At 44.5% G+C, this 26,666-nt stretch overlaps 2 protein-coding genes across 2 annotated transcripts; both read left to right on the top strand.

The window, feature by feature from the left end:
• Nucleotides 1-581: 581 nt before the first annotated feature.
• LOC139389619 (dual specificity phosphatase 2) lies at nucleotides 582-4,124 on the top strand. The gene is made up of 4 exons (XM_071136474.1): nucleotides 582-1,221; nucleotides 1,515-1,645; nucleotides 1,810-2,029; nucleotides 2,475-4,124. The coding sequence occupies exons 1-4, from the start codon at nucleotides 825-827 to the stop codon at nucleotides 2,687-2,689; spliced, it is 963 nt and encodes a 320-aa protein (XP_070992575.1). The 5' UTR covers nucleotides 582-824; the 3' UTR covers nucleotides 2,690-4,124.
• Nucleotides 4,125-21,953: 17,829 nt separating this feature from the next.
• LOC139390026 (adrenoceptor alpha 2B) lies at nucleotides 21,954-26,278 on the top strand. The gene has a single exon (XM_071137134.1). The coding sequence runs from the start codon at nucleotides 22,277-22,279 to the stop codon at nucleotides 23,885-23,887; it is 1,611 nt and encodes a 536-aa protein (XP_070993235.1). The 5' UTR covers nucleotides 21,954-22,276; the 3' UTR covers nucleotides 23,888-26,278.
• The last annotated feature ends 388 nt before the right edge of the window (nucleotides 26,279-26,666 follow it).

Below are 26,666 nucleotides of genomic sequence, written 5' to 3'. Positions count from 1 at the left end.
GGCTGGCTGGCTGGCTGGCTGTCTGGGGGTATTTTTCCACCACATTGATAATGGATATCCATTCTAATCAACAGCAAGGTATTAATTCTAATCAACTTTCACACGTCCAACTGTAACCAGAGGCAAGGACACAACTAGAGGATGGGAACTGAAACACATATATTTATCTGACCATAACCTTTAACCCAACCCTAAACTTATCTGTAAACCCTTGATTGATAACAAAATAGCATGTAAAAATATGTTTTATATGTCATAGGCTACACCCCTGCAATTTCAATGAATCAGCCGTGAATCAATGGAAACAGTTTAAATGAGATGTGTGTGTGTGTGTGTGTGTGTGTTAAAAATGGGTGCTTAAAGTCAAAACATGATGTAATTTAGAACAAACACAGGGTAAACCCCAAGCACCACGTGTGGTTTTGGAAAATCAGAGTTTTTACGTCAAACACCTTATAAGGAGTTCCGGTACAGACAGATGAGCTTATATGGTCGTTCCGTCTGTGATGTGTCCTCCTTATGTGGAAAAAGAGGGCGGAGTAGCAGTTGGGTATAAAACCCTGTCCCTCCAATCTCATAACAAGAAACAAGAGCTAAAGACAGTTTAGTACTAATTTCGAGGTGAATTGTTTATGGAAATAGTCACATTCAGTACTCTCTGACTGAAGTCAAATTGTTTTAATTAGTTGATCAAGTTTGAAATATATTCTGATCAAGAACAAGTGTGTTTTGCCAAACATTTTGTTGCTTTTAGGCTAGTCTATAACTTTCCACAGGAGAAACAAATCAAAGTGACTGTTTATTTTTGGGACCAGAAGTAAATAATGTGTTCAACCAGCGAGCCTCTGGAGATAACTGGTATTGAGTTGGCCCACATCCTCAGAACTCCCCGGGACCAGTTCGCCTCAGGTGGCTGTGTACTGCTGGACTGTCGGCCTTTCCTTGCCTTCTCCAGGACTCACATCTCTGAGTCCCGCAATGTCAACTGGAACTCCATGCTCCGGCGTCGGTCCAAGAGCTCCGTTGTTTGTTTGGAGTGGTTGGTCGCGGACAAGGACCTCCTTGGTCGGCTGTGCAGGGGGGATTTCTCACCAATGGTGGTGCTTGATGAGAGTAGCCTTTCTATGGCCGAACTGAAAGGGGAGAGCTTGGCCAGTATGCTGCTGAACGCTCTACAAGCCGATGTCCAATCCAGCTCAGCACAGATCTGCTTTCTAAAAGGTGAGATTTACCAGGCTACAAAGCAAAACAAGTTGACTATTAGATACATTTTGAATGAAATCAAATGGCCTACAAAATAAAACAAGAATACCCCAAAAAGTCCAAAGTTGGAGTTGTTAATTCATATTTTTAGGCCAAAATATTATAATAACCATATTATTTCGTTACATACATTTTTTATAATTTCCTCTACAAACCATCATCTAACTAGGTCATGTTCTTATCTGGTACAGAAGAGGTAAGGAGTTATGTCATAAGCTGCTGAGTGTCATTGTAATGTTTCTTAATGGCAGGTGGCTTTGAGGGGTTCCATGAAGAATATCCAGAAGTCTGTTTCAACTCCCCAAGCCTGCTGGGACACAGCCCTCCAATGATGGACCCAGAGCCTAGCGTGACAGGGCGGAAAACACCACTCTATGATCAGGTGAGAGACTGGGAAAATAACTGAAACAGTTGCATGAGGACATTTTTCTCAGGCATTTGTCCACTACTTTATTTGGTTTGGGATGTTTTTCCTTCATGGATTGAAATCAGTCATGTTTTGGTTGGTTATTGTTTTTGATTGGTTGGTTTGTGTTCGATTAACAGGAGGGTCCAGTGGAGCTCCTCCCCTTCCTGTTCCTGGGCAGTGCAGTTCATTCCTCAAGGCGTGAAACTCTCACTGCAGCGGGGATCACGGCAGTGCTCAACGTGTCCTCCTCCAGCCCCAACCTGTATGAAGAGGACCTAAAATACATGAGACTTACTGTAGAGGACAGCCTGGCTGCAGACATCGCAGCCCGCTTCCCTGAGGCCATCGCCTTCATAGGTCAGTTCTACTACTACTAGCATCACCTTCTGGGTGTGTCCCAAAAGGCACCTTATTCTGATTTGGTATGCAGACATTGGTCAGGTTCCCCTGCTCAGACGTTGCAATCATCCACCAATGGTTGCGTGCCATGTCATCGACTGTGGCGTTGTGCACCAGATTAATATAACATATGATGTGGTAAGCTGGTACGTAAAGTATCTATCAAGGCATTGTAAGATCTGGCATGCGTCAGCAACGTCTGAGCAGGGGAACACGACCATTGTCTCCTCTCCTTAATTTGAAAACGCAGGACAGGTGAAAGATTGCCAATTTCTGGGACATTTCTTTCACATATATCTAGATTGAAGAGACGAGGAAGGAAACCATTTTAGACTATTGAGACTGTGTGCTAAAACACAGAGCTCAAAGCTAACTACCCTGCTCTGTACCTTCTCTGTTGCAGACTCGGTGAAGGAGAGTGGTGGTCGTGTGCTGGTGCACTGCCAGGCCGGCATCTCTCGCTCGGCCACTATCTGTCTGGCCTACCTCATCCACGCCCGCCGCGTCCGATTGGACGAGGCTTTCGACTTCGTGAAGCAGCGACGCCAGGTCATCTCTCCTAACCTGGCCTTCATGGGACAGCTGCTGCAGTTTGAGACCGACGTTCTGTGTCACTGACCCCATCATTAGCCATATATTTATATATACGCTTTGCCACTAACAAGACTAGCAGAAATATATTTCTGAGGAAGACTCAAGAGAAATGTACTGTATATATGCACTTCCACTAGGTGGATTAGTCCAAAAAGTTGGACTAAAGTCCACCTAATCCACTTGGACTGTGATGAAGAAAGTTTATTGATTTCACACGTTTTTATGTGTCTCTGCGTGGCCACAGCCTCATATAACTGCTCAGAGAAATGTTTACCCACTCTGCCACTGGCTGGGCTGTATCTGAGAGAAACCCACAGAGACAGTACATGGTGAGAGAAATGTATATCTGCTGTACTGCTGGCAGGAGATATATATATATATATATATATATATATGTGTGTGTTTGCCTTTGCAAGGGCTGACATAAAGGCCTATACTGTGTGATAAACCCCAGCAAGCTGTTGGGTACCAGAGTAATAACTACTGTCTGTAAAGCTAAATGTGAATGATTTGTATCTTGATCAGGTGATTTAATGTATTAAGGGCAATACATCAATACAATCAATTTCCTAACACCAGTGCAAATCTGAAACAAGCTCATCCTTATCAAATCATAGGTGTTGGCTGTAGCTTGCAGGTCTGCTCTGGGCAAAGGGAAGAAGCCATCTCAATCCTTATGGTGTTTTTATAAAACTTATTTTTAATAATTTTATGGTTTTGACAGTATTGTGATTTACACTGTCGGTTACTGCACTTTATTTGCCAATGTGGAGGCAGATTCCTGCTGTTTTTCACATAGATGAAATACTTTATAAACTGGAAAACACATGTTTGTCTATGTATGTTTATATAATGATGCCCTGTATACATACAGTGCCTTAAACTATTCACACCCCTTGACTTTTTCTACATTTTGTGGAGTTACAGCCTGAATATAAAGTGGATTTCATTGAGATTTTGTGTCACTGGCATACACACTGTAGGATCCAAATATGTCATATTGTATATCGGCATGTTTCCAATTCAATGCATTTCTGTTGTATGTGTGTTTGCCGTTAATCCCCTGTCAAGTGTGTGTACCCCCTCTACCGGCCAATGGAGAATAGAGTTAGAAGGGGTACATGCTCTAAGGCCTACTGGGAGTGACTGGAATGGCTGCACACAGTCTTTTGACCATGTCAGACCATGTTTATCATGCTGTTTGTTCCTTTAGTTTAATGATCAGAATTAGTTTTGGTAGAATTCAATGCATTTTTGTATCCAGAACAATGACAAATGTATTATTTTTCAACTTGAATCAAACTCTGGACATGGGATGTTAATGCGTCTAGACTAACATTTCACCCCTCTCCATTGTGGCTAAAGGATTAACAAAGGGGTTGAATACTTATTGACTCAATGACTTGACATTTCATATTTAATTGGTAAAAATTGATAAAAACATCATTCCACTTTGGCATTATGGGGTATTGTGTGTGTGGTGGCTAAATTGTCCAATATAAATGTCTCAATACAATTTACACTTTAAGGCAAGCCGAAATAAGTTCAGAAGTAAAAATGTGATTACAAGTCACATAACGTGCATGGACTCACTCTGTGTGCAATAATAGTGTTTAACATGATTCCTGAATGACTACCTCATCTCTGTACCCCTCACATACACCTGCCTGTATGAAGAAGTGATTTATAATGTAACAGCGTCCTCTAGTGATAGCTTTGAAGACCAAGTTTTAGTATTATTCAGATAACAAATGTAGATATCTAGAGATATCCAGTGGATGGCGGTCTAGGACCAGTCCTCCTCAAAATACTGAAATTTGCACCTATGATGCATTTTCCATCACATGAAGCCAAACGCAGCATCACATGATGCAAAATGCATCATACAAGCCAGATTAGCCTAGGGGAAGCAGGCAGCCTAGAGGTTAAAGTGTTGGGCCAGTAACTGAATGGTTGCTACATCAAATCCCTGAGCTGACAAGGTAAAAATCATCTGTCGTTTTGCCCCTGAAGAAGGCAGTTACCTCACTGTTCCTTGGCTGTCATTGTAAATAAGAATATGTTCTTAACTGACTTGCCTAGTTAAAATAAAAAACTGTATTTTGAAAGTTACATATCTTGAAAACTTGATTGCTGACATGCAAAAGATTTTGGGACTATATCAACAATGGACTAATGGAGCAAATACCAAAATATGAATCAGACTCCATTTTCATTCATAATTTTACGACTTTTTTTAAACATTTATTTATAAAATAGGAAATAGAGAGAGGGAGATCTGAGAAGTCAAGGGCAAAAAATGCCAGACTGGGAATTTTAAACATGGAGCCGTATTTATTGGGCGTCTCAGAGTAGGAGTGCTGATGTAGGCTTGAGGATCAGGTCCCCCGTCCATGTTATCTAATGTAAATCGAAAGACATCTTTCTGACCAGACCTAATGGCATCATGAAGACAAGTGCCTGCTATTCCACTCTAACTTGAAAATGTCATCTAAATGATAAAATTACCTGATGCGTTTTACATTTTATTCGGTGTCCCCACCCCCTCCATCCCTCACCCTAAAATCTAACCCTCACCCCATGAGGATACTAGCCTACCTATTTGAAGACAGACTGCTTCGTTTTCTCAGAATATAATTCAATTTTGCTGTCTTGATCAAACCAAAGCCTGGATAAAGAGCTTTGTAGCTTTGTAGCTCTATCTCAGTATGTGTGTGTGTGTCCTGTTCAGGTCCTCAATCATCTCTTGTTGTCAGAGTTGGTCCCAGTACGAATACAGATCTGTCATGGCTAAGGCATTTAGTCAATATCAAGACTCCTTCTCTCTTGGCAAGAATACGTAACAAAACGAAAAAGGTGTGTTCCTTTTACTCAGCACCTTCTTGTGGTTGTTAGTACTTAAAGATATGTTCCTTACACACTCTCTCTCTCACACACACACACACACACACACACACACACACACACACACACACACACACACACACACACACACACACACACACACACACACACACACACACTTACTTTTGGGCCAAGGAAAGAGACAGTAGGAGAGTGTGTGTTTAAATGTAAATGTCAGTTAGTACTATGACCTATGAATAAATCAGTTATTCAGATTCAGATTTACTGTCTGAAATTATTAGGTCTGTCTTGCCTCCACGCATCACTCTAAGCAGTTACACACGGATGGACATGATTATTTATGCTCTAACCGAGAGAGAGAGAGAGAGAGAGAGAGGGGGGGGGGGGGTGGGGGGGGGGGAGTAGGAGAGCAAGAGAAAATACAAACAGAGATTGACATATTGCTTACACTGTGCAGGGTGAAATATTGGCAGGCCAATCATGGCCAATTCAATGTAACACATGCACACACATACCGTGTGCCAAGCAGAATGAGGAACAGGTGTGAAATTTCTGGTAGGGCTTTATTTCTAGTGTTGCTACACACACAATACATTACAAGCGAAGCTTTCCCAGAGAGGTGTGAGGTGTGAGTGTGTGAGTGTTTAGGCGATTTCTTCAAAATCGTTACATGTTGCCAGGCCAACAATACAATATACAAAGGTGTGCACACACACATATACACAAATGCACGCAAGTACAAATACAGGGACTTTTGTGGTTCAATTGAGGTTTCGTTCACATACACACACAGTGGCAGGCTTTCTCACTAATGGCAGGCTTTCTCACTGCTTATTACAGACTTGGTCAGGGAGAGGTTGAAAATGTCTGTGAAGACACTTTTTTTTTTTACCCCTTTTTTTCTCCCCAATTTCATGGTATCCAATTGTTGTAGTAGCTACTATCTTGTCTCATCGCTACAACTCCCGTACGGCTCAGGAGAGACGAAGGTTGAAAGTCATGCGTCCTCCGATACACAACCCAACCAGCCGCACTGCTTCTTAACACAGCGCGCATCCAACCCGGAAGCCAGCCGCACCAATGTGTCGGAGGCTACACCGTGCACCTGGCAACCTTGGTTAGCGCGCACTGCGCCCGGCCCGCCACAGGAGTCGCTGGTGCGCGATGAGACAAGGACATCCCTACCGACCAAGCCCTCCCTAACCCGGACGACGCTAGGCCAATTGTGCGTCGCCCCACGGACCTCCCGGTCGCGGCCGGTTACGACAGAGCCTGGGCGCGAACCCAGGGACTCTGATGGCACAGCTGGAGCTGCAGTACAGCGCCCTTAACCACTGCGCCACCCAAGAGGCCCTCTGTGAAGACACTTGCCAGTTGGTCTGCACATGCTTTGAGTACACGTCCTGGTAATCCGTCTGGCCCCGTGGCTTTGTGAATGTTGACTTGGTCTTGCTCACATCATTTGTGGAGAGTGTGATCACACAGTCGTCTGGAACAGCTGGTGCTCTCATGCATGCTTCAGTGTTGCTTACCTCGACGTGCGCTTAAAAGGCATTTAAAGGCACTTAAAAGGCAGTATAGTATAGTTATAGTCTGTAATATTTTTCAAGCCCTGCCACATCCGACGAGCATCAGAGCCAGTATAGTAGGATTCAATTTAGTCCTGTATTGAAGCTTTGCTTGTTTGATGGTTCGTCTGAGGGCATAGTGGGATTTCTTATAAGCGTCCGGATTAGTGTCCCGCTCCTTGAAAGCGGCATCTCTAGCTTTTTAGCTTGGTGTGGATGTTGCCTGTAATCCATGGCTTCTGGTTGGGAAATGTATGTTCTGTCACTGTGGGAATGACGTCATCGATACATTTATTGATGAAGCCGGTGACTGAGATGGTATACTTCCCAATGCCATTGGATTAATACAGTGATATTCCAGTTTGTGCTAGCAAAACAGTACTTTAGCGTAGCATCCGCATCATCTGACCACTTCCATATTGAGCAAGTAACTGGTACTTCATGCTTTAGTTTTTGCTTGTAAGCAGGAATCAGGAGGATAGAATTATGGTCAGATTTGCCAAATGGAGAGCGAGGGAGAGCTTTGTATCAGTCTTCTTTGTGTGGAGTAAAGGTGGTCTAGAGTTTTTTTTCCCTCTGGTTGCACATGTGACATACTGGTAGAAATGAGGTAAAATGTATTTAGTTTGCCTGCATTAAAGTCCCCGGGCCACTAGGAGCACCGCTTCTGGATGAGCATTTTCTTGTTTGCTTATGGCCTTATACAGCTCGTTGAGTGCGGTATTAGTGCCAGTATCGGTTTGTGGTGGTAAATAGATGGCTACGAATAATATAGATGAGAACTCTCTTGGTAGATAATGTGGTCTACAGTTTATCATGAAGTATTCTACCTCAGGCGAGCAATTCCTCGAGATTTCTTTAATATTAGACGTTGCGCACCATCAGTTATTGACAAATAGACACAAATCCCGCCTCTCATCTTACCAGACGTAGCTACTCTGACCTGCCAATGCACGGAGAATGCAGCCAGCTCTATATTTTCCATGTCATCGTTCAGCCATGTCTCGGTGAAACATAAGATATTACAGTTTTTAATGTCTCGTTGGTAGGATAGTGTTAATCGTAGATCGTCCAGTTTGTTTTTCAATGATTGCATGTTGGCCAATAATATGGAGGGAAGTGGTGGTTCACCTACTCGTCGGCAAATTCTTACAAGGCATCACGCCCTGGGATTTGGGCCTTGTCTTGAGAAAGCAGTATATACTTCGAGCCAGACTCATTCAATAAAAAATATTTTTCCAGTTTGAGGTGAGTAATCGCTTTTCAGATGTCAAGAAGCTATTTTCGGTCATAAAAGACAGTAGCAGCAACATTATGTACAAAATGAGTTACAAACAAGGTGAAAAATCTAACAAAATAGCACAGTTGCTTTGGAGCCCGTGAAACAACAGCCACACATTTGCTAAATGTATGATATGTTACGAATGCCAGCTAGGTGGCTAATGTTAGGGTTAGTCTTGGCAAGGTGTTAGGGTTAGGGTTAAATTTAGGAGTTAGGTTAAAGGTTTAAGGTTACGGTTAGAGTTAGGGGAAAGATTAGCTAAAAGGGTTAAGATTATGGTTAGGTGAAGGGTTAGCTAACATGCTAAGTAGTTGCAAAGTAGCTAAAAACTAGTAAGTAGTTGAAAAGTTGCTAATTAGCTAAAGTTGTCCGTGATGAGATTCGAACTCGCAAACTTTGGATTACTAGACGTTCGCATTATACCCTACTTTTCTTTTTGCCTTAATAAGTAACCATATGTCTTATGTAACCATACCACAAGGTCATAGGGGAGCGGATAGACAGTTTCAAGTTCCTTGGTGTCCACATCACTAACAAACAATCATGGACCAAACACTCCAAGACAGTCGTGACGAGTGCACAACAACGCTTATTTCCCCTCAGGTGACTGAAAAGATTTGGCATGGGTCCTCAGATCCTCAAAACATTCTACAGCGTCACCACCAAGAGCATTTTGACCGTTCGCATCACTGCTCTGCATTAGGCCGCAAGACGATACAGAGGGTAGTGTGTGCGGCCCTGTACATCACTGGCGCCAAGCTTCCTGCCATCCAGGACCTCTATACCAGGCGGTGTCAGAGGAAGGACCTAAAAATTGTCAAAGACTCTAGCCACCCAAGTAATAGACTGTTCTCTGTGGTACTGCATGGGTACCGGAGCGCCAAGTTAAGGTCCAAAAGGTTTCTTAACAAATTCTACCCCTAAGCCATAAATTTGTTAAACAGTTAGTCAGAATCTATCGACACCCTTTTTATGCTGCTGCTACTTGCTGTTTACCCCTACCTACATGTACATATTACCTCAATTACCTTGACTAACCTGTACCACCGCACAATGACTAGGTACCGGTACCCCCTGTATATGGCCTCGTTATTGTTATTTTATCATGTACATTTTATTTATGTGAGAAATACAAATTGATTTGATACCAAACGTAACATATCATACGATATGTCTCAAATTTATACGTCTCGGATTTACATACAGAATAATACGAAATGCTCTAGGAGGGTTGCATCACTTGAGTGGGTTGAGTAACTGACGTGATCTTCCTGTCGTGATCTCCCCCCCCCCCCCCCCCCCCCCCCCCCCCTCTTGGGTTGTGCCATGGCAGAGATCTTTGTGGGCTATACTCGAACTTGTCTCAGGATGGTAAGTTGGTGGTTGAAGATATCCCTCTAGTGGTGTGGGTGCTGTGCTTTGGCAGAGTGGGTCGGGTTATATCCTGCCTGTTTGTCCCTGTCCGGGGGTATCGTCGGAAGGGGCCACAGTGTCACCCGACCCCTCCTGTCTCAGCCTCCAGTATTATGCTGCAGTAATTTATGTGTCGGGGGGCTAGGGTCAGTCTGTTATATCTGCAGTATTTCTCCTATCTTATCCGGTGTCCTGTGTGAATTTAAGTATGCTCTCTCTAATTATCTCTCTCTCTCTCTCTTTCTTTCTTTCTTTCTTTCTTTCTTTCTTTCTTTCTTTCTCTTTCTTTCTTTCTTTCTTTCTTTCTGAGGACCTGAGTCCTAGGACCATGCCTCAGGACTACCTGATGACTCCTTGCTGTCCCCAGTCCACCTGGCCGTGCTGCTGCTCCAGCTTCAACTGTTCTGCCTGCGGCTATGGAACCCTGACCTGTTCACCGGACGTGCTACCTGTCCCAGACCTACTGTTTTCAACTCTCTAGAGACAGCAGGAGTGGTAGAGATACTCTGAATGATCAGCTATGAAAAGCCAACTGACATTTACTCCTGAGATGCTGACCTGTTGCACCCTCGACAACCACTGTAATTATTATTATTTGACCCTGCTGGTCATCTATGAACATTTGAACATCTTCTGTTATAATCTTCACCCGGCACAGCCAGAAGAGGACTGGCCACCCCTCATAGCCTAGTTCCTCTCTAGGTTTCAACCTCGGTTCTGGCCTTTCTAGGGAGTTTTTCCTAGCCACCGTGCTTCTACGCCTGCATTGCTTGCTGTTTGGGGTTTAAGGCTGGGTTTCTGTACAGCACTTTGAGATATCAGCTGATGTAAGAAGGGCTTTAGAAATCAATTTGATTTGATTTGATTTTGAGACCATGCTGGCCCGCCAATACAGGACTATAAAAGGAACAGTGCACTACATTTGCAATTTTTTTTTACTTGAGTATTTTATTTTTTTATTGAAATGTAGTTTTTATTCAGATTTTTCAGGAGGTGCTACAGCAACTACTTCCCACGGCTATAGTTAAATATGCTTGAAAATCTATGGCAAGAATTGAAAATGGTTGTCTAGCAATGATCAACAACCAACTTGACAGAGTTTGAAGATTTTTAAAGAGAATAATATGCAAATATTGTACAATCCAGGTGTGCAAAGCTCTTAGAGACTTAACAGAAAGATTCACAGCTGTAATCACTGCCAAGTTTGATTCTAACATGTATTGACTCAGGGGTGTGAATACCTATGTAAATTAGGTATTATTGTATTTCATTTTCAATACATTTATTTTGCAAAAATGTCTAAAACACCTTTTCACTTTCACATTAAGGGTGACAAAAGCTATTTTATAAATGTTGAATTCAGGCTGTAACATAATAAAATGTAGAATAAGTCAAGGGATATGGATACTTTCTGTAAAACAACCATTAATTACATATATAAGGTGTGCTGTCATAATACAGATTTGCGGCACTGCTGATTTTATCCTCTAATCGGGGACTAATTTAGTTGTGGGAATGTACATTTTTGGTTTCTCATTGGTTCTGGCAGTGGTGTAGTGGTGCCTGGAGAAGTGGGTATACTGTAATTGAGCAAAAGAAATCCCAAACGGCACCCTGTGTGAATAATTCTATGACAAACAGTGACACATTCAATGACCTAAAATTATCAATCCCATATTGGTCTTTTACAGTCAGGCCAACCCAAGCTGTACTGTGCAAGGAGACTAATAGTAGGCGTACTATTGAAACAGATAAATGAGACTGTCAATTGCGTCAGAAATTCACAAGTCTCTGTTTTTTTTTAAAATCAGGTCTTTGCTCTCAAAGTCACACTTTTGTTATAGAAAAATTGGATGCTCTACTAAGTCCATGAAAATGTTTAAACTACATCAGGAGACCAATTTTGAGGTCTGGGAAAAATAGAATACATTTTATTTTTGAGAGTAGTTACCCTTTACGTCAAGTGTGCAGGCAAGCACTGTTGTACTGTTGCACTGTTGTTTGGTTAGCAGTGTTGCTGTAGCACATGAGATCGATTTAGCAAAACAAATGGCCACTGGATTATTGCAAATAATCATGATATCATTCTGCCAGGTCGGCATAAATAAGCTACTTTGTAGATAGTTAACATGTCATTTTTGGGAAAGCCTTTCCATCTACCAGAAGACAATGTTTTACTTCATATTATTAAACATGTATTGCCTTGTTTCAAAGTAGCCTACAGTCAAAATCCCACCATTGAAATGTGAAGACAATAATTATATAAAGACTTCCTCATGTTCTATTGGTTTTCTTTCAACATTCTTTCATTGTCTAGAAGCCAAATGCATTATCATAGTCATATTAGCAATCCATTATAGTTGTTGCATCTTTAGATCTCCCCTCTTTCTACATTTCTAACAGACATTTCTGTCTCTGTCCATGAATTTTTGTAACATTCGCACAAAGGCCTACCATGGTGTGCACTTTGCTACACCTAAAATGTTAAGAAATAATAGTTTATCAACAGTCTGTTCTGTTCCATCAGCCTTATTAACGGATACGTCGTATACCTGCATAACACTACTTTGATACGCAGCATGGGGTGTAAGAAGTGAGTATACCCTCCACTACACCACTGGGTTCTGGGAACAAGTCATATGTTTCCTGACCTGTAAAACAGAATGTTTTTTAAAAGTTCTGCGAACGGAAGTGAAACTTTCACCTGTTCTGGAAACATGCATTTTATAATGTAGGGAGGGTCTGAGAACGTTTTACTATGGTTCCCTGAGGTTTTATTAATGTTCTGAGAACGGAAATGATAGGTTATTAAATAATGTTCGGAGTAAATGTTTCAATTAGAATTTTTAGAACTCTGCTAGATTAGTTTGTGTTAAATGTTTTTAACTCCAAGCACAAATAGGACACATGGAAATGAATTTGCTTAGGCATTAATCAAATCAAATTGTATTGCACCTGTTTAGCAGATATTATTGCGGGTGTAGCGAAATGCTTGTGTTTCTAGCTCCAACAGTGCAGTAATATCTAACAAGTAATATCTAACAATTTCACAACAATACATACAAATCTAAAGTACATTAATGGAATTAAGAATACATAAATATTTGGGCGAGCAGTGTCAGAGCGGCATAGACTAAGATACAGTAGAATAGGATAGAATACAGTATATACTGAGTAATGCAAAATATGTAAACATTATTAAAGTGATAGTGTTCCATTATTAAAGTGGCCAGTGAATTCAAGTCTATGTGTATAGGGTGCTGTAGGTGTACTGGAGGGCAGGTAGTTTGCAACCCCGGTGATGCATTGGGCAGACCGCACCACCCTCTGGAGTGCCCTGCGGTTGTGGGCGGTGCAGTTGCCGTACCAGGCGGTGATACAGCCCGACAGGATGCCCTCAATTGTGCATCTGTAAACATTTGTGAGGGTTTTAGGTGCCAAGCCAAATTTCTTCTACCTCCTGAGGTTGAAGAGGCACTGTTGCGCCTTTTTCCCCACACTGTCTGTGTGGAGGCTGCAAACACATTTATTTTTTATTGTGGCACGGTGTCAGTGAGTTTCAAATCTATGATCTCCTGGACTCTAACCATGGAATTAGTCCACTGTGCCACCAGGAAGGAGCTAGCATGCCTTGTTATTTTTTAACTCATACAAAGCTTTTCATTTTAGTCTATTCAAACAGACCATATTTCAAAGGATACAAACACTCATTAAGAAACTAGTGGGTTCGGTCAACACACCTGAACACACTTAACATGATAGTGGATCTAGAGAGTTTGGTTGATGCTGAGAACGGGATGTATATGTTTTTAAATAACATTTTTAGAATGTTGTCTGAATGTGACTAAAGTTTTCTTGTATTTATTATGGAAAGTTTCCTTAACGTTCTCTGTAAAATTTGAGAACATGACTTTAAATAGAACCATGAGGAAACCTGTAAGAAACGCTATGCTGAAGTCCTGAAATTCCCACAGAAGAACGTTGTTTCTTAACGTTCTCGGAACAATGTGAGAATATGACTTTAAATAGAACCATGAGGAAACATTATGCTGAAGTACTGACATTTCCACAGAAGAACGTTGTTCGTTGACGTACTCTGAATTATTTGAGAATGTTCCCAATATCAAACCAGTTGGAGAACGTTCCTAGAATATGACCAAAATTGAAATGAAATGTAACCATGTTTGAACCTTTAGGAAACGTTCTGGTTATAGTAAAGAAATACCAAGAAAATTATATTATTTTATGAAGTTCTTTAAATGTTCTGAGAATGTTCCGAAGCCAAGCAACTATCCTGCACCATTCCCAAAAAGTTGTGGGAACATTGTATGCAAAATAACCATAGGACAACAACACTCACCAAGCTCTAAGAAACATATGGTTCTCAGAACATTATGTGCCAGCTGGGAGATACCAGGTGAGTTGGCTCTCTGGCCAATCAGTGACAGGAATCCATTGGTACTTCCTGAGAGAGCAGTAGGATACTTCAGACCTTGTCTAGTTTGACTCTAGTCTAATTTTTATTCCAAAAGCACAAATCCTAAAATAATCTCCTCAGTTTAAAACAATTTATCTAATAGAAAATGTCCTATGTGGCATTGATATTAGTCATAAAAATGTATTCTAGTGTCACTTTCTATTTACACTTTGTAGTCAATTTGACTACAATGTGTAAATAGGATCATTTTGTTCATAAAGTCAGTCTTGTCCAAAATTGAGTTTTGTTAATGAGTTCGTCATGACTTACTTAAAGGTTGGGTTTTGATTTTAACAATTCTCACTTGCTCACTAACACAGGACACACAGCTGCAGAGATTGCAATCTATCCAATCCTACCTCAGAACACACAGACATTGAGACTTGCTGCATTCATGAGCTATGGGAGTTGTCGGAAATGTCTTGTTCCGACTGGTAGGTTTCACTTGAAATTCACTTCAAATCTAAATTACAAACTGTTGCTCGAGTTGCCAAGTTGTGACGTTTCACCACTGACCTTTTACCTTTTCAAACAAAATATGACAACGGTAGGTCTAGAGCCTAATGTAGCTAGTTTGATCATATACTGTAGTCAATGTTAAGCAAGCTAGCTAACTTAATTATAAGCAACGTTAGCTAGATTATCAAGCTAGCTAAAATCTTATTGGTTGAAGAATTGTTCTGACCAAAAAGCACATCAGTAACTGCCACAACGAACCACACCAAAAAGTCAAATAGCTAGTTTTTTCTTAATGAGAAACAGAGTTACACATGCGAAATTGGTTGTTCCGTCGCTCTGTAACACAAAATGTGCAGTGAAGCATGACAGATATTTATTTAAGATATGTTTGGAGTGTGTGGGGTTGTTCTTTTCCAATAGACTTATTTGGAGTGGGTGTGTGAGAGCTGAAAATTGTGTAGAATAACCTCCTGAATCCACTTTCACTGTTTTACCAACCGCAGTAGTTCACACACGACTGCAGGTAACACTTGATTGGAGAGCACTCTCCTGTGAAAAGTGCTTTTTGTATTTAGAACGCTTGGCATTGAACAGAACGAAAGCAGTTATTTGCTTGTGGTTGGGGTCATGGAATCAGAATGAGTTGGTTAGGAATCTAATTCTATGGACAGTTTCTCACGCCTAACTGACATTGTGTGGGCGATGGAAAATGGGAAACAAACATTATGGCCTCACGACAACCACCCACCAGTTGTTGACACCCGTAATGAGAACATGGCATACTGTGTGTGAGTGTGTGTGTGTAACTACCAACTCCCACTATACATCTATACACTGTTAAATGCATGCCTCTGTGTGGGTGTCGATTTGCTAGATTTTACTCTTAGTCGATATTGAACATCAAAACATAAAGCAATTAATCTTAGGTAGCGTAAATAGAGTCGAGAGAGGGTCAAGGTGTGTGTGTGTGTGTGTGTGTGTGTGTGTGTGTGTGTGTGTGTGTGTGTGTGTGTGTGTGTGTGTGTGTGTGTGTGTGTGTGTGTGTGTGTGATCCTGTAAAATGCACCAATCTGGACTCAGGGATAGATTTAAAAGTCTAAACAAAAATCTGGGACACTCAAATAAGTATATGATACGAATTGATACGAATTATATGTTACGAATTCCAATTTGTTGTGGCTAACATTAGCTAGGTGGCTAAATTTAGCTAGGCTAGGGGTTAAGGTTAAGGTTAAGGTTAAAGGTTTAAGATTAGGGTTGCAAAGCAGCTAAAAAGTCCAGCTTCGGCAGGACTCCTGCAGTGTAGCTGATGATGCGGTGGATTTCCAGCGGAGAGCGCTTGGAATCAAGAGGCACTGTTTGATATGTTCCTGCATGATATCTCGGAGGAGGTCAAGGACGAGTTTGCAGCCCGGGAGTTACCTACGGAGCTCGATTCCCTCATCACTTTGACCATCCGTATTGATGGGCAATTACAGGAACGATGGAGGAAGAAGAATTTGGATTTCGCTCGCACACCCAGGGATCCCACTGTGACTCCGAGTCCCCACTCAGCCCCTCTCAATTCCCATGGACGTTAGAGCGCTGGACGGGCGCTCTATAGGCCGAGTCACCCACAACACCACTCCCATCAACCTACGGGTGTTGGGGAACCACAGTGAGGCTATCCAGTTCCTGCTCATCAAGTCCGCTCTGATTCCCGTGGTATTGGAATTATCCTGGCTCCAATGACACATTGGGGAATAGGGAAGCTGGTCCGTGAGGCGCAGCATTCCCAGCCGAACCCCGGGTGGGCTTGATAACCGGTTCATTCCTGATGCTGTCCGCTCTGCGGTCCTGGAGTCCGCCCACTCCTCCCGGCCTACCACCCGGGCGCCCGTCGGACCCTGGCCTTTGTGCGACAGCGCTTTTGGTGGCCTACTATGGTTCCTGATGTGTACACATTCGTCACTGCTTGTACGTTGTGTGCACAGAACAAGACTCCTTGGCAAGCTCCGGCTGGTCTCCTCCAACCTCTGCCTGTCCCCACCATTCCTGATCTCACATCTCCCAGGACTTTGTCCCGGGGTCTTCCCCCGTCTGATGGCAACCATGCCATCCTTACCGTGGTGAATCAGTTTTCCAAAGCTGCCCACTTCATTCCTCTCCCCAAGACGGCCCTGCTCATGGTGCAGCACGTGGACTGCCCGTGGACATGGTCTCCGACCGGGGTCCTCAATTCTCGTCCCAGTTCTGGAAGGCGTTCTGCACCCTCATTGGTCTGTCGGCAAGCCTGTCCTCCGGGTTCCACCCTCAGTCCAATGGCCAGTCGGAGCGAGCCTACCAGGACCTCGAAACTACCCTTCGCTGCCTGGTCCCCCCGCCAACCCCACCACCTGGAGCCAGCAGCTTGTGTGGGTCGAACACGCCCGCAACACCCTTCCCTGCTCTGCCACTGGCCTATCTCCCCTTGAGTGTTCCGTGGGGTATCAGCCCCCGCTCTTCCCTGAGCAGGAAGCTGAGGTCGGCATACATTCTGCCCAGATGTTTGTCCGCCACTGTCGTTGTATCTGGAGGAGAGCCCGATCGGCCCTCCTCAAGACCGCCTCCAGGTATCGACTACAAGTGGATTGACATCGGACCCCGGCTCCCCGGCATCGTCTCGGGCAGAAGGTATGGCTGTCCACCCAGGAGGTGTCTCGCAAACTGTCCCCCCAGTTTATCTGCCCTTTTCCCATCTCCAAGAATATTAGCCCCTCTGCTGTCCGCCTTCTGTTTCCCCGTACCCTTTGTGTTTATCCTACATTCCATGTGTCTAGATTTAAGCCTGTGTCTCACAGCCCTTTGTCTTCTATTTCCAGGCCCACCCCTCCTCCCCGTGTTGTTGATGGCCATCCGGCGTACACAGTGAAACGTCTTCTGAGGGTTCGACCATGGGACAGAGGTTTACAGTACCTGGTTGACCGGGAGAGTTATGACCTGGAGTAGAGGTGTTGGGTCCCAGCTAGAGACATCCTGGACCCAGCCCTCATTGCCAACTTCCACCGCCGGCATCCCGGTCTACAAGGTATGTGGACAGGTAGGACACCAGTAGGCTCCCCTAGAGGGGGTGGGGGCTACTGTCACACCCTGATCTGTTTCACCTGTCTTTGTGATTGTCTCCACCCCCCTGCACATGTCGCCCATTATCCCCATTATCCCCTGTGTATTTTATACCTGTGTTCTCTGTCTGTGTCAGCACCTGCATTTCCCCAGTCTCTCTTTTCTTGTCCTCCTGGTTTTTGACCCTTGCCTGTCCTGACCCTGTACCCACCCGCCTGACCACTCTGCCTGCCCCTGAGCCTGCCTGCTGACCTGTACCTTTGCCCTACTCTGGATTACCAACCTCTACCTGTCCTGACCCTGCCTGCCGTCCTGTACCTTTGCCCCTATTGCTGTAATAAATATTTTTACATTGACACAGTCTGCATCAGGGTCTTAACTTGATACCTGATAGGTTAAGTGCCTTGCTCAAGTATATATTTTCACCTAGTCCGGCTCAGGGATTCGACCCAGCAACCTTTCTAATTAGCTAAAATGCACAAGTTGTTTGTGAAGAGATTCGAACAAGCAACCTTTGGCTTAAGAAACTTTCTGTCTTATGTAACCATACCAAAGGTACCATATTAGACTTATTAGTGTGTCCTGGATTTTTGTTTGTTGCTGTAACGATTGTCCTCTTCTTCTGACAAGCAGTAAGAGAGGTTGGACCAATGTGCAGCGTGGTAAGTGTCCATTTTAATATAGAAAACTAAACACTACAAAAATACAAAATAACAACGTGAATGAACAAACGAAAATCGAAACAGTCCCATGTGGTACAGACTGTTTCGATTTTAGTTTGTTCATTCACGTTGTTATTTTGTATTTTTGTAGTGTTCAGTTTTCTATATTAATATGGACACCTACCACGCTGCACATTGGTCCGACCTCTCTTACTCCTCATCAGAAGAAGACAATCGTTACAGAATCACCCACCACCAAAGGACCAAGCAGCGTGGTAACGGGCAGCAGCAGCGATCTCCAGACTCCTGGACATGGGAGGAGATTTTGGACAGCAAGGGACCCTGGGCACAGCCAGGAGAGTATCGCCGCCCCAAGGCAGAGCTGAAGGCAGCGAAAGCCGAAAGGCGGTGGTATGAGGAGGCAGCACGGCAGAGCGGTTGGAAGCCCGAGAGGCAGCCCCAAAAATTGATTGGGGGGGAGACACGGGGAGTGTGGCGAAGTCAGGTAGGAGACCTGTGCCAACTCCCTGTGCTTACCGTGGAGAGAGAGGGACCGGGCAGGCACCGTGTTATGCCGTGAGGCGCACGGTGTCCCCGGTGCGCAGGCATAGCCTGGTGAGGTACATAGCAGCACCTCGTATCGGCCGGGCTAGAGTGGGCATCGAGCCAGGTGCCATGAAGCCGGCTCAGCTTATCTGGTCTCCAGTGCGTCTCCTCGGGCCGGGGTACATGGCACCAGCCCTACGCATGGTGTCCCCGGTTCGCCAGCACAGCCCAGTGCGGGCTATTCCACTTCGCTGCACTGGCCTGGCTACGGGGAGCATTCAGCCAGGTAGGGTTGGGCAGGCTCGGTGCTCGAGACCTCCAATGCGCCTCCACGGTCTGGTCTATCCGGTGCCGCCTCCACGCACCAGCCCTCTGGTGGCAGCCCCCCACACCAGGCTGTCTCTCCGTCTCCTCCCTACAGGTACTCCCGCCTGCTCAGCGCTGCCAGAGTCTTCCTCCTGTCCTGAGCTGCCAGAGTCGCCCGTCTGTCCTGAGCTGCCAGAGTCGCCCATCTGTCCTGAGCTGCCAGAGCCGCCGTCTGTCCTGAGCTGCCAGAGCCGCCCGTCTGTCCTGAGCTGCCAGAGCCGCCCGTCAGCCAGGAGCTGCCAGAGCCGTCCGTCAGTCAAGAGCTGCCAGAGCCGTCCGTCAGCCAGGAGCTGCCAGAGCCGTCCGTCAGTCAGGAGCTGCCAGAGCCGCTCGTCAGTCAGGAGCTGCCAGAATCACCCGTCATGCCGGCACTGCCGGAATCGCCCTTCACTCCGGAGCTGCCGTGGAATAGGGTCCACGTCCCGCGCCAGAGCCGCCACCGCGGACAGACACCCACCCAGACCCTCCCCTATAGGTTCAGGTTTTGCAGCGGGAGTCCGCACCTTTGGGGGGGGGGGGGGGGGGGGGGGGGGGGGGGTACTGTCACATTCTGACCTTAGTTCTGCTGTTATGTCTTTGTTTTAGTATGGTCAGGGCGTGAGTTGGGTGGGTTGTCTATGTTCCCTTTTCTATGTTTTGGGATTTCTGTGTCTGGCCTGGTATGGTTCTCATTCAGAGGCAGCTGTCAATCGTTGCCCCTGATTGAGAACCATGCTTAGGTAGCCTGGTTTCACTTTTGAGTTGTGGGTTAATGTTTCCTCTGTCTGTGTTTGTACCATACGGGACTGTTTCGATTTTCGTTTGTTCATTCACTTTGTAATTTTGTATTTTTGTAGTGTTCAGTTTTGTATATTAAAATGGACACCTACCACACTGCACATTGGTCCGACATCTTTTACTCCTCGTCAGAAGAAGAGGAGAGTTGTTACAGTTGCGTCGAGTCTATGAGACAAGCTTGCAATGCACACTTCTGTATGTGTGTCAGTTTAATATGCTTCCACTCTCTTCACTATTGAACAATAAGCATTTGATCAATCCATGTCACTAACAACAGTGTTTTGTCTTCATCAAGCAAGGGTCAAGAGGCTAATTTATGGGAATTCATGGGAACATAAGGTAGCATACAATAGGGTTTTGCAGAGTAGCCAATAGACCATTATGGAACCAACAATGAAATCATGATCAGGAGGGTGATGTTTATAATGATGATGATGATTGATGAAGGTGATGATAATGTTATTATTATTTTGTACCTTTATTTTAATAGTGATTATGTTGATTGGTGGTGATGATGTTGGTGGTGGTTATAGAATAAGAAACTCACACTGCAGGTCTTTGTAGAAAGATAAATTAGTGTGTTCTAGCCTGAGACCTATGCATTCTGTAGAGTTAATTGACCAAAGCATAGCGGAGGGTTCTACTACAGTGTTTTACATTAAAGATATAACGGCGTACCGATGGACAGTGTGTTAGTGGGTAAAGAGAGAGAGAGAGAGAGAGAGAGAGATGGCATGGTCTCATGACGACCGTATTGACATCACTCGGGTTGGAGAAGCGCGAGGAGGAGAGGAGAGGCGCTCCCGTTATTAGACCAGGGCTCGCGGTCACGCTCACTCCTGGAGATGCACGCGTTGCTGCGAGACAAACTGATAAACTCGAGGAGAGAGGCAACGAGGCGCTGCACTCAGGAGTACCGCTGCGCGAATAGACCGAACCAGGGGCCACGAGCCAGCCAAAGCATGACTGCGCATCTTCTGCGCTTGGATATACTAAACACTCGCACACATTCCTACCAAACCGAGATATGAGCTCTAGTAACGGGGAAACACGAGGAAACTGAAACAGCAAAGCAACGACTCTGGGTGATGGACTCAATGCGCAACTTGGAATTATGTTGGACACGGTTTTGTTTTCATAAATTAAAGAACGTTTTTTTGGCTACATTGAGGACGTGCTCAAGTTACAACATAAAGACTAACTTCCTAGTGCCATTCAGAAACAACTTATTATTTAAGAAGTACACTTTACTCGAATAATGTGAGAACATATTTTGGTAACACGCCAGTTAGTCTGCCGAAGCTCAACCATTGTATGAGCTACATCTGTTCAAACCATATTTGTTAGAATAATTTGTTCTTAAATTAGCCTACATGCACAGCTTGTTTAAGCTCAGATAGCCTTGCTGTTTGCGTCTGCTAAGAGACAGCGGGGTTTTGAGGGAGAAAAGGTGCGCGCACTGACATCTGACGTGGTTATCCTACTGAGGAAAAGGTGGTTGTAACCTGTTCCCAATCTCGCCTGTGTCGCCTTGTATTATAGTCAGAAATTAGATTGAAAGGCTATTTCTGTAACCGCCCTGCAATCACGTTCCGCCTCTTTAAAATATCAAAATAATCAAGCAGCTGTGAGATTACAATCCATTCTGTTTTGTGTGCTGGACTACTTTTAATTGTTTGAGCGGCTTAATTTCATACTGTAGGTATTCCACATAGCCCAGATCGACGGGAAATATATTTGCGCTCTACTGTATTCATCGCACTCGAATAGAAAACCATTGACCACTGGCGCACTCCATTGGCATAGTTTAGCGTTTGACTGATTAGAATGGACTTGGATGATGAAATTGGAAGGAGAAGGTGAATGAACTGCGATAACACGTAACACGAAATTATGACTTTTTATAGGCCGTAGAAAGATCAGTTATAGGCTAATATTTCCCCCCTAAACTTTTCAGTGAATGCTTTGACAGCAACATAAACAAGCTCAGCTATAGGACTACTTTTTTTTAAATATAATTTTACCTCAGCCATCCTCAAGGACTATAAAACAAACATATTGATTACTACAACATTTTATGAACCACTTTAATCAACCCCATCCATCGTGTTAGTCATGGCATCACCCTTGGATAGTGCATGTTCAGTGGAGCTGGGCAACACTAATAGCTCGACCAGCGGTTCATCTCTTCCCTGCAATCAGAGCGTCTCTTCCCTGCAACTGGCCCCTTACTCCCCCGAAGCCACGGCGCTCTTTGCTACGGCTATCACCCTCATGATAGTCTTTACCATCGTGGGAAACATCTTTGTCATCATCGCAGTCCTGACCAGCCGTGCACTCAGAGGACCACAGAACCTGTTTTTAGTGTCGTTAGCAGCTGCGGACATTTTAGTGGCAACCCTCATCATCCCGTTTTCCCTGGCCAATGAACTGCTGGGTTACTGGTACTTCAAGTCTCTGTGGTGTGAGATCTACCTGGCGCTGGACGTTCTGTTCTGTACTTCCTCTATAGCTCACCTGTGCGCCATCTCATTAGACCGTTACCTGTCCATCAGCCGGGTTACCTACTCTCGCCAGCGCACACCCATGCGTATCAAAGCCTCCATCGTGGTGGTGTGGCTCATCTCAGCCATCATCTCCTTTCCTCCTCTCCTGTCGCTGAATAAGAGCGAGCCAGGTGGCGAGGGTAGTGAGAGGGGGCCTCAGTGCCAGCTGAACGACGAGCGCTGGTATATTCTCTACTCCACTGTCGGCTCCTTCTTCGCACCTTGCCTCATCATGATCCTGGTCTACATGAGGATCTACCAGATCGCCAAGCAGCGCACACAGAACCCGCCAGGCGAGCCCAGGAAGGATGGGGTGGGCTGTGCCACCCCAAGTCAAACCCCTCGGGGGATCCAAGCCAACGGGAAGGAGGAGGGAGGGGAAACCCCAGCTATTCCCCATAAAACTTCCAGCATCAGACCACCCACCCTGGCTATTACTCCATCACTGTCCCTTGACCAGGGCAATGAGACCCCCCCCTCTTCTCCCACCCCCAATAACCTTCTTCATCCTCCGGATCCATCCCTAGCTCCAACCCCAACCACCACCTCCCCTCCTACCTCACCCATGGGTCCCTCACACTCCTCAGTCTCTCCCTCTCCCTCCTCCACCATTCCCCCACTTTCCCAGGCCAAACCCAAAGATGGGGAGAAGAAGGGGAAGAAGGGTAAGAAGGGGAAAAAGTATAACAATAATGGGGATAGCTCAAACAGCTCTGACAGTGACATGGAGCACGAGGGAGGGGGAAGGAGGGGAGTCAACACCCCTAGCATGGCGGGTTCACCTGGCATCCACTCCCCTGCCACCATCCAGAAGTACAGGGACATGATCGCCACATCTAAGGGGGCTCGGCTGGTGGCGGGGAGGAGGTCTAAGCCAGACACCACTCCAGGAGCGGCACGTCGTAAAGCCATGGTGAACCGAGAGAAGCGTTTCACATTCGTCCTGGCCGTGGTGATCGGAGTGTTTGTCGTCTGTTGGTTCCCTTTCTTCTTCTCCTACTCACTGCAGGCCATCTGCCCTGAGACCTGCGCCCTCCCTGATCCCCTCTTTAAGTTCTTCTTCTGGATCGGCTACTGCAACTCCTGTCTGAACCCCGTCATATACACCATCTTCAACCAGGACTTCAGGAAGGCCTTCAAGAAAATCCTTTGTAAGAACACCAAGGGCACCTTCTTCTAGACTGGTTGATCTGTAAGGACACCAATGGCAACATTATTTTAGTAAAGGGGCCTTAAACAGATTACCTGTAAGGTCAGTCCCTTCTTTTCATTCCCCTCTAAACCTGTTGAGGATTACAAAACAGCACAAATATTCTGTCCTTTTTTGAAAATGATCACTGATTTTAGATTCTAATTGATGACATTACAAAGGGCTGCCGATTCTACCGTGAACTGCTGCTGACTTTCCAAATAGAAGGCGGACTCAGAATAGCTGTAGAAAAGCTCACCTTGCAACAGGGTTAAAAAGACCTTGTGTAAGAAAGAAACTCTCTAAGGGCTTGTTGTTTTAGTCCCTTGGTGCGTATCTGCAGAAGTCCAGCTGTTACCTGGAGAACTGTGACGGCCCATTGCAAGGACATAGTGTGGGGAGAGTATGTGCAATATATGTTCAGTGACTTCTACTCTGGGGGGCTGTAGAATGATACTGTGTACTAATCTGACCATGGTATTTTATTAAAAGGTAGGAGGGATGTTTTAAGGTGTGAGCATCACATATTATGCACAGAAAGTGGATGGAGAGGAGGAAGAGAGGAGTGAAAGAAAACGACATTTTGGCTTTTTAGTCACTCGTGACATTAAGGACATGTTGTTGTTGGTAAAATGACAGTGTAGCGCTGCTCTCATCAGAGTCTGATTGACTGACTCATATTAAGGTTGTCTGGGAAATCTGTTTAATTTAAAATTGAGAAACTTTTGTGTACAGAAGTACACCACTAGGGTTGCAAAATTATTTAAACGTTCAATAAATGCCATTGTTTTCCTGAAATCCCTGTTGGAAGATTCCCAGAATCAGGAGGGAATAAGCAGGAAATCCAGAGTCCTCCAGCCTGGATTTCTGGGAAAACCAGGAAATTATTGAATGTTCCTGGAACCGTATACACCACTGCTCACTGAGAACTTCTGATCTACACACAACATTCTTTAAAACAATACAGTATCCTTTAATTAGCCGTCTGAAAAACGAAACAGAACAACGTGAGGAGATTATGTTTTGGAGAGATAGAGGACTGAGAATTAACCCAAATACCTGTCAGCCTGTTTAAGTACCTCTCTCTATCAGAGGGCAGAACCATGAGGAATACACAAGACCCAAGTCGTCTCTCAACTTATGTCTGCATAGTTACTTTTTTCCTGCCTCAGGAATAGCATGCGTTCCTGTAGAGATGTTATCCACATGAGAGATACAACAACAAGGCTTTTACTGTTCAACTCCCTCTCAAACGCTGATCCCCACCACTGCTGTAGTGTCGGGCTTAGGCTATATTTTGAAAGACACCTTTGTAAAACAAACATACCTTGCCTCTGGCTCTGTGAGGACAGCGGGTGCATCTCAATGGTCTATTATTGGTTCCTCTACTCGTGTGTTTTTCTTCATCTGCACTGAAAAACAAAGGATATAGGTGAATGCAAAATAAAGGATCAGGAATTTGTTTCCACCTGCCCAGCTCTGGGTCGGTGCAGGTGGACTAAAAGAAGATGAAGAGAAGAAACCACTTAACACACTCTCTAAATGCCAAATGGCACACTATTCCCTTTATAGTGCACAACTTTTGACCAGGGTCTATAGGGCTCTAGTCAAAAGCAGTGCACCATGTAGGGAATAGGGTGCAATTTGGGATTCAGAGTGCCTCACAGAGAGCTTTTAAGGTACAGCTTTACCTCTCCCCCAATATCGCTACACAACAGGGTGACCTCTGTTTCCACATTTTTTACATTTACATTTTAGTCATTTAGCAGACGCTCTTATCCAGAACGATGCATGTTCATACTGGTCTACCTTGTTCCATCAACATCAACATGGATTGGGTCTGTACATTTCATCTATTTAGCACAATTCCAAGTGCTTAAGGCATATTGCATTGTAAAGAGAATAAATACTTTCCCAAATTGGGACAAGGAAAGCAAATTCGGACATTAAGAGATTTTTGCAATATAGTCTTTTTTTAATATTAAAGACACTGGACAGTGACTGGCTAGCTTTGTTTGAGTGGATTCACCTGATTTCAGCCTGAAAGGACATTGCTATTACCGAACACACTTCTCCCCATTGAACAGAACAGAGCAGAACAGTGGATGTTAATGAGAGGAGGAACTCAGCCACCTACCTGGCCTGACACAAACATTTCAAACAGTTTGTGTCAAAAAAACTAGTTGATATTGATTATAACACTGAAAGCTCATGTATATCCTCAACTGTTTCTGGAAGGACATTCATCCCATAAGATAATGTAATACTTTATTAATGAATGATTGAAAGATGGATTAATTGATTGATTTGGGAATGTGCCTGCACTGGCTGACTGGACTTCTATCTGGCACTTTCCTTTATTTCTGAGAGGTACTGTGACTCTTTATGTACAGTATTTCTCAGAGACTGACAGGTCAAGATGCTCTTTGTTTTTTCTCCCTCACAAAGGCTATGTCTGTAATTGTGAATGCTGTGTTATGACACTATGGGACGAGGGCTGTCGGCAACAACCCCTTTACGCTCCTGTGGGAAATTCTGCTTACCCTTGTGTGTGTGCGAGAGACTGTGTGTGTGTGTGTGTGTGTGTGTGTGTGTGTGTGTGTGTGTGTGTGTGTGTGTGTGTGTGTGTGTGTTTGATAAGAGCCTGCATGAGTACTGTGTGTTTGCTAATGATCCACTTCTAGTGGTACCATCTGGCTGTTATTGTATACTGTGGATGTCCTCACACTGGTAAGCACAGAAAACAGATGTGGTGATAGAGAATCTGTCC

Source organism: Oncorhynchus clarkii, chromosome 30, assembly GCF_045791955.1.
Source record: "Oncorhynchus clarkii lewisi isolate Uvic-CL-2024 chromosome 30, UVic_Ocla_1.0, whole genome shotgun sequence".
Classification (NCBI taxonomy): Eukaryota; Metazoa; Chordata; class Actinopteri; order Salmoniformes; family Salmonidae; genus Oncorhynchus; species Oncorhynchus clarkii.
The sequence above is the reverse complement of the archived record's forward strand: the minus strand, read 5'-3'. Positions and strand labels throughout refer to the sequence as shown.

Coding starts and splice junctions, on each gene's coding strand:
- LOC139389619 (XM_071136474.1), top strand. CDS start 825: ATGTGTTCAACCAGCGAGCCTCTGGAGATAACTGGTATTGAGTTGGCC. Junction 1,222..1,514: donor ACAGATCTGCTTTCTAAAAG/GTGAGATTTACC, acceptor TCTTAATGGCAG/GTGGCTTTGAGGGGTTCCAT. Junction 2,030..2,474: donor TGAGGCCATCGCCTTCATAG/GTCAGTTCTACT, acceptor TCTCTGTTGCAG/ACTCGGTGAAGGAGAGTGGT.
- LOC139390026 (XM_071137134.1), top strand. CDS start 22,277: ATGGCATCACCCTTGGATAGTGCATGTTCAGTGGAGCTGGGCAACACT.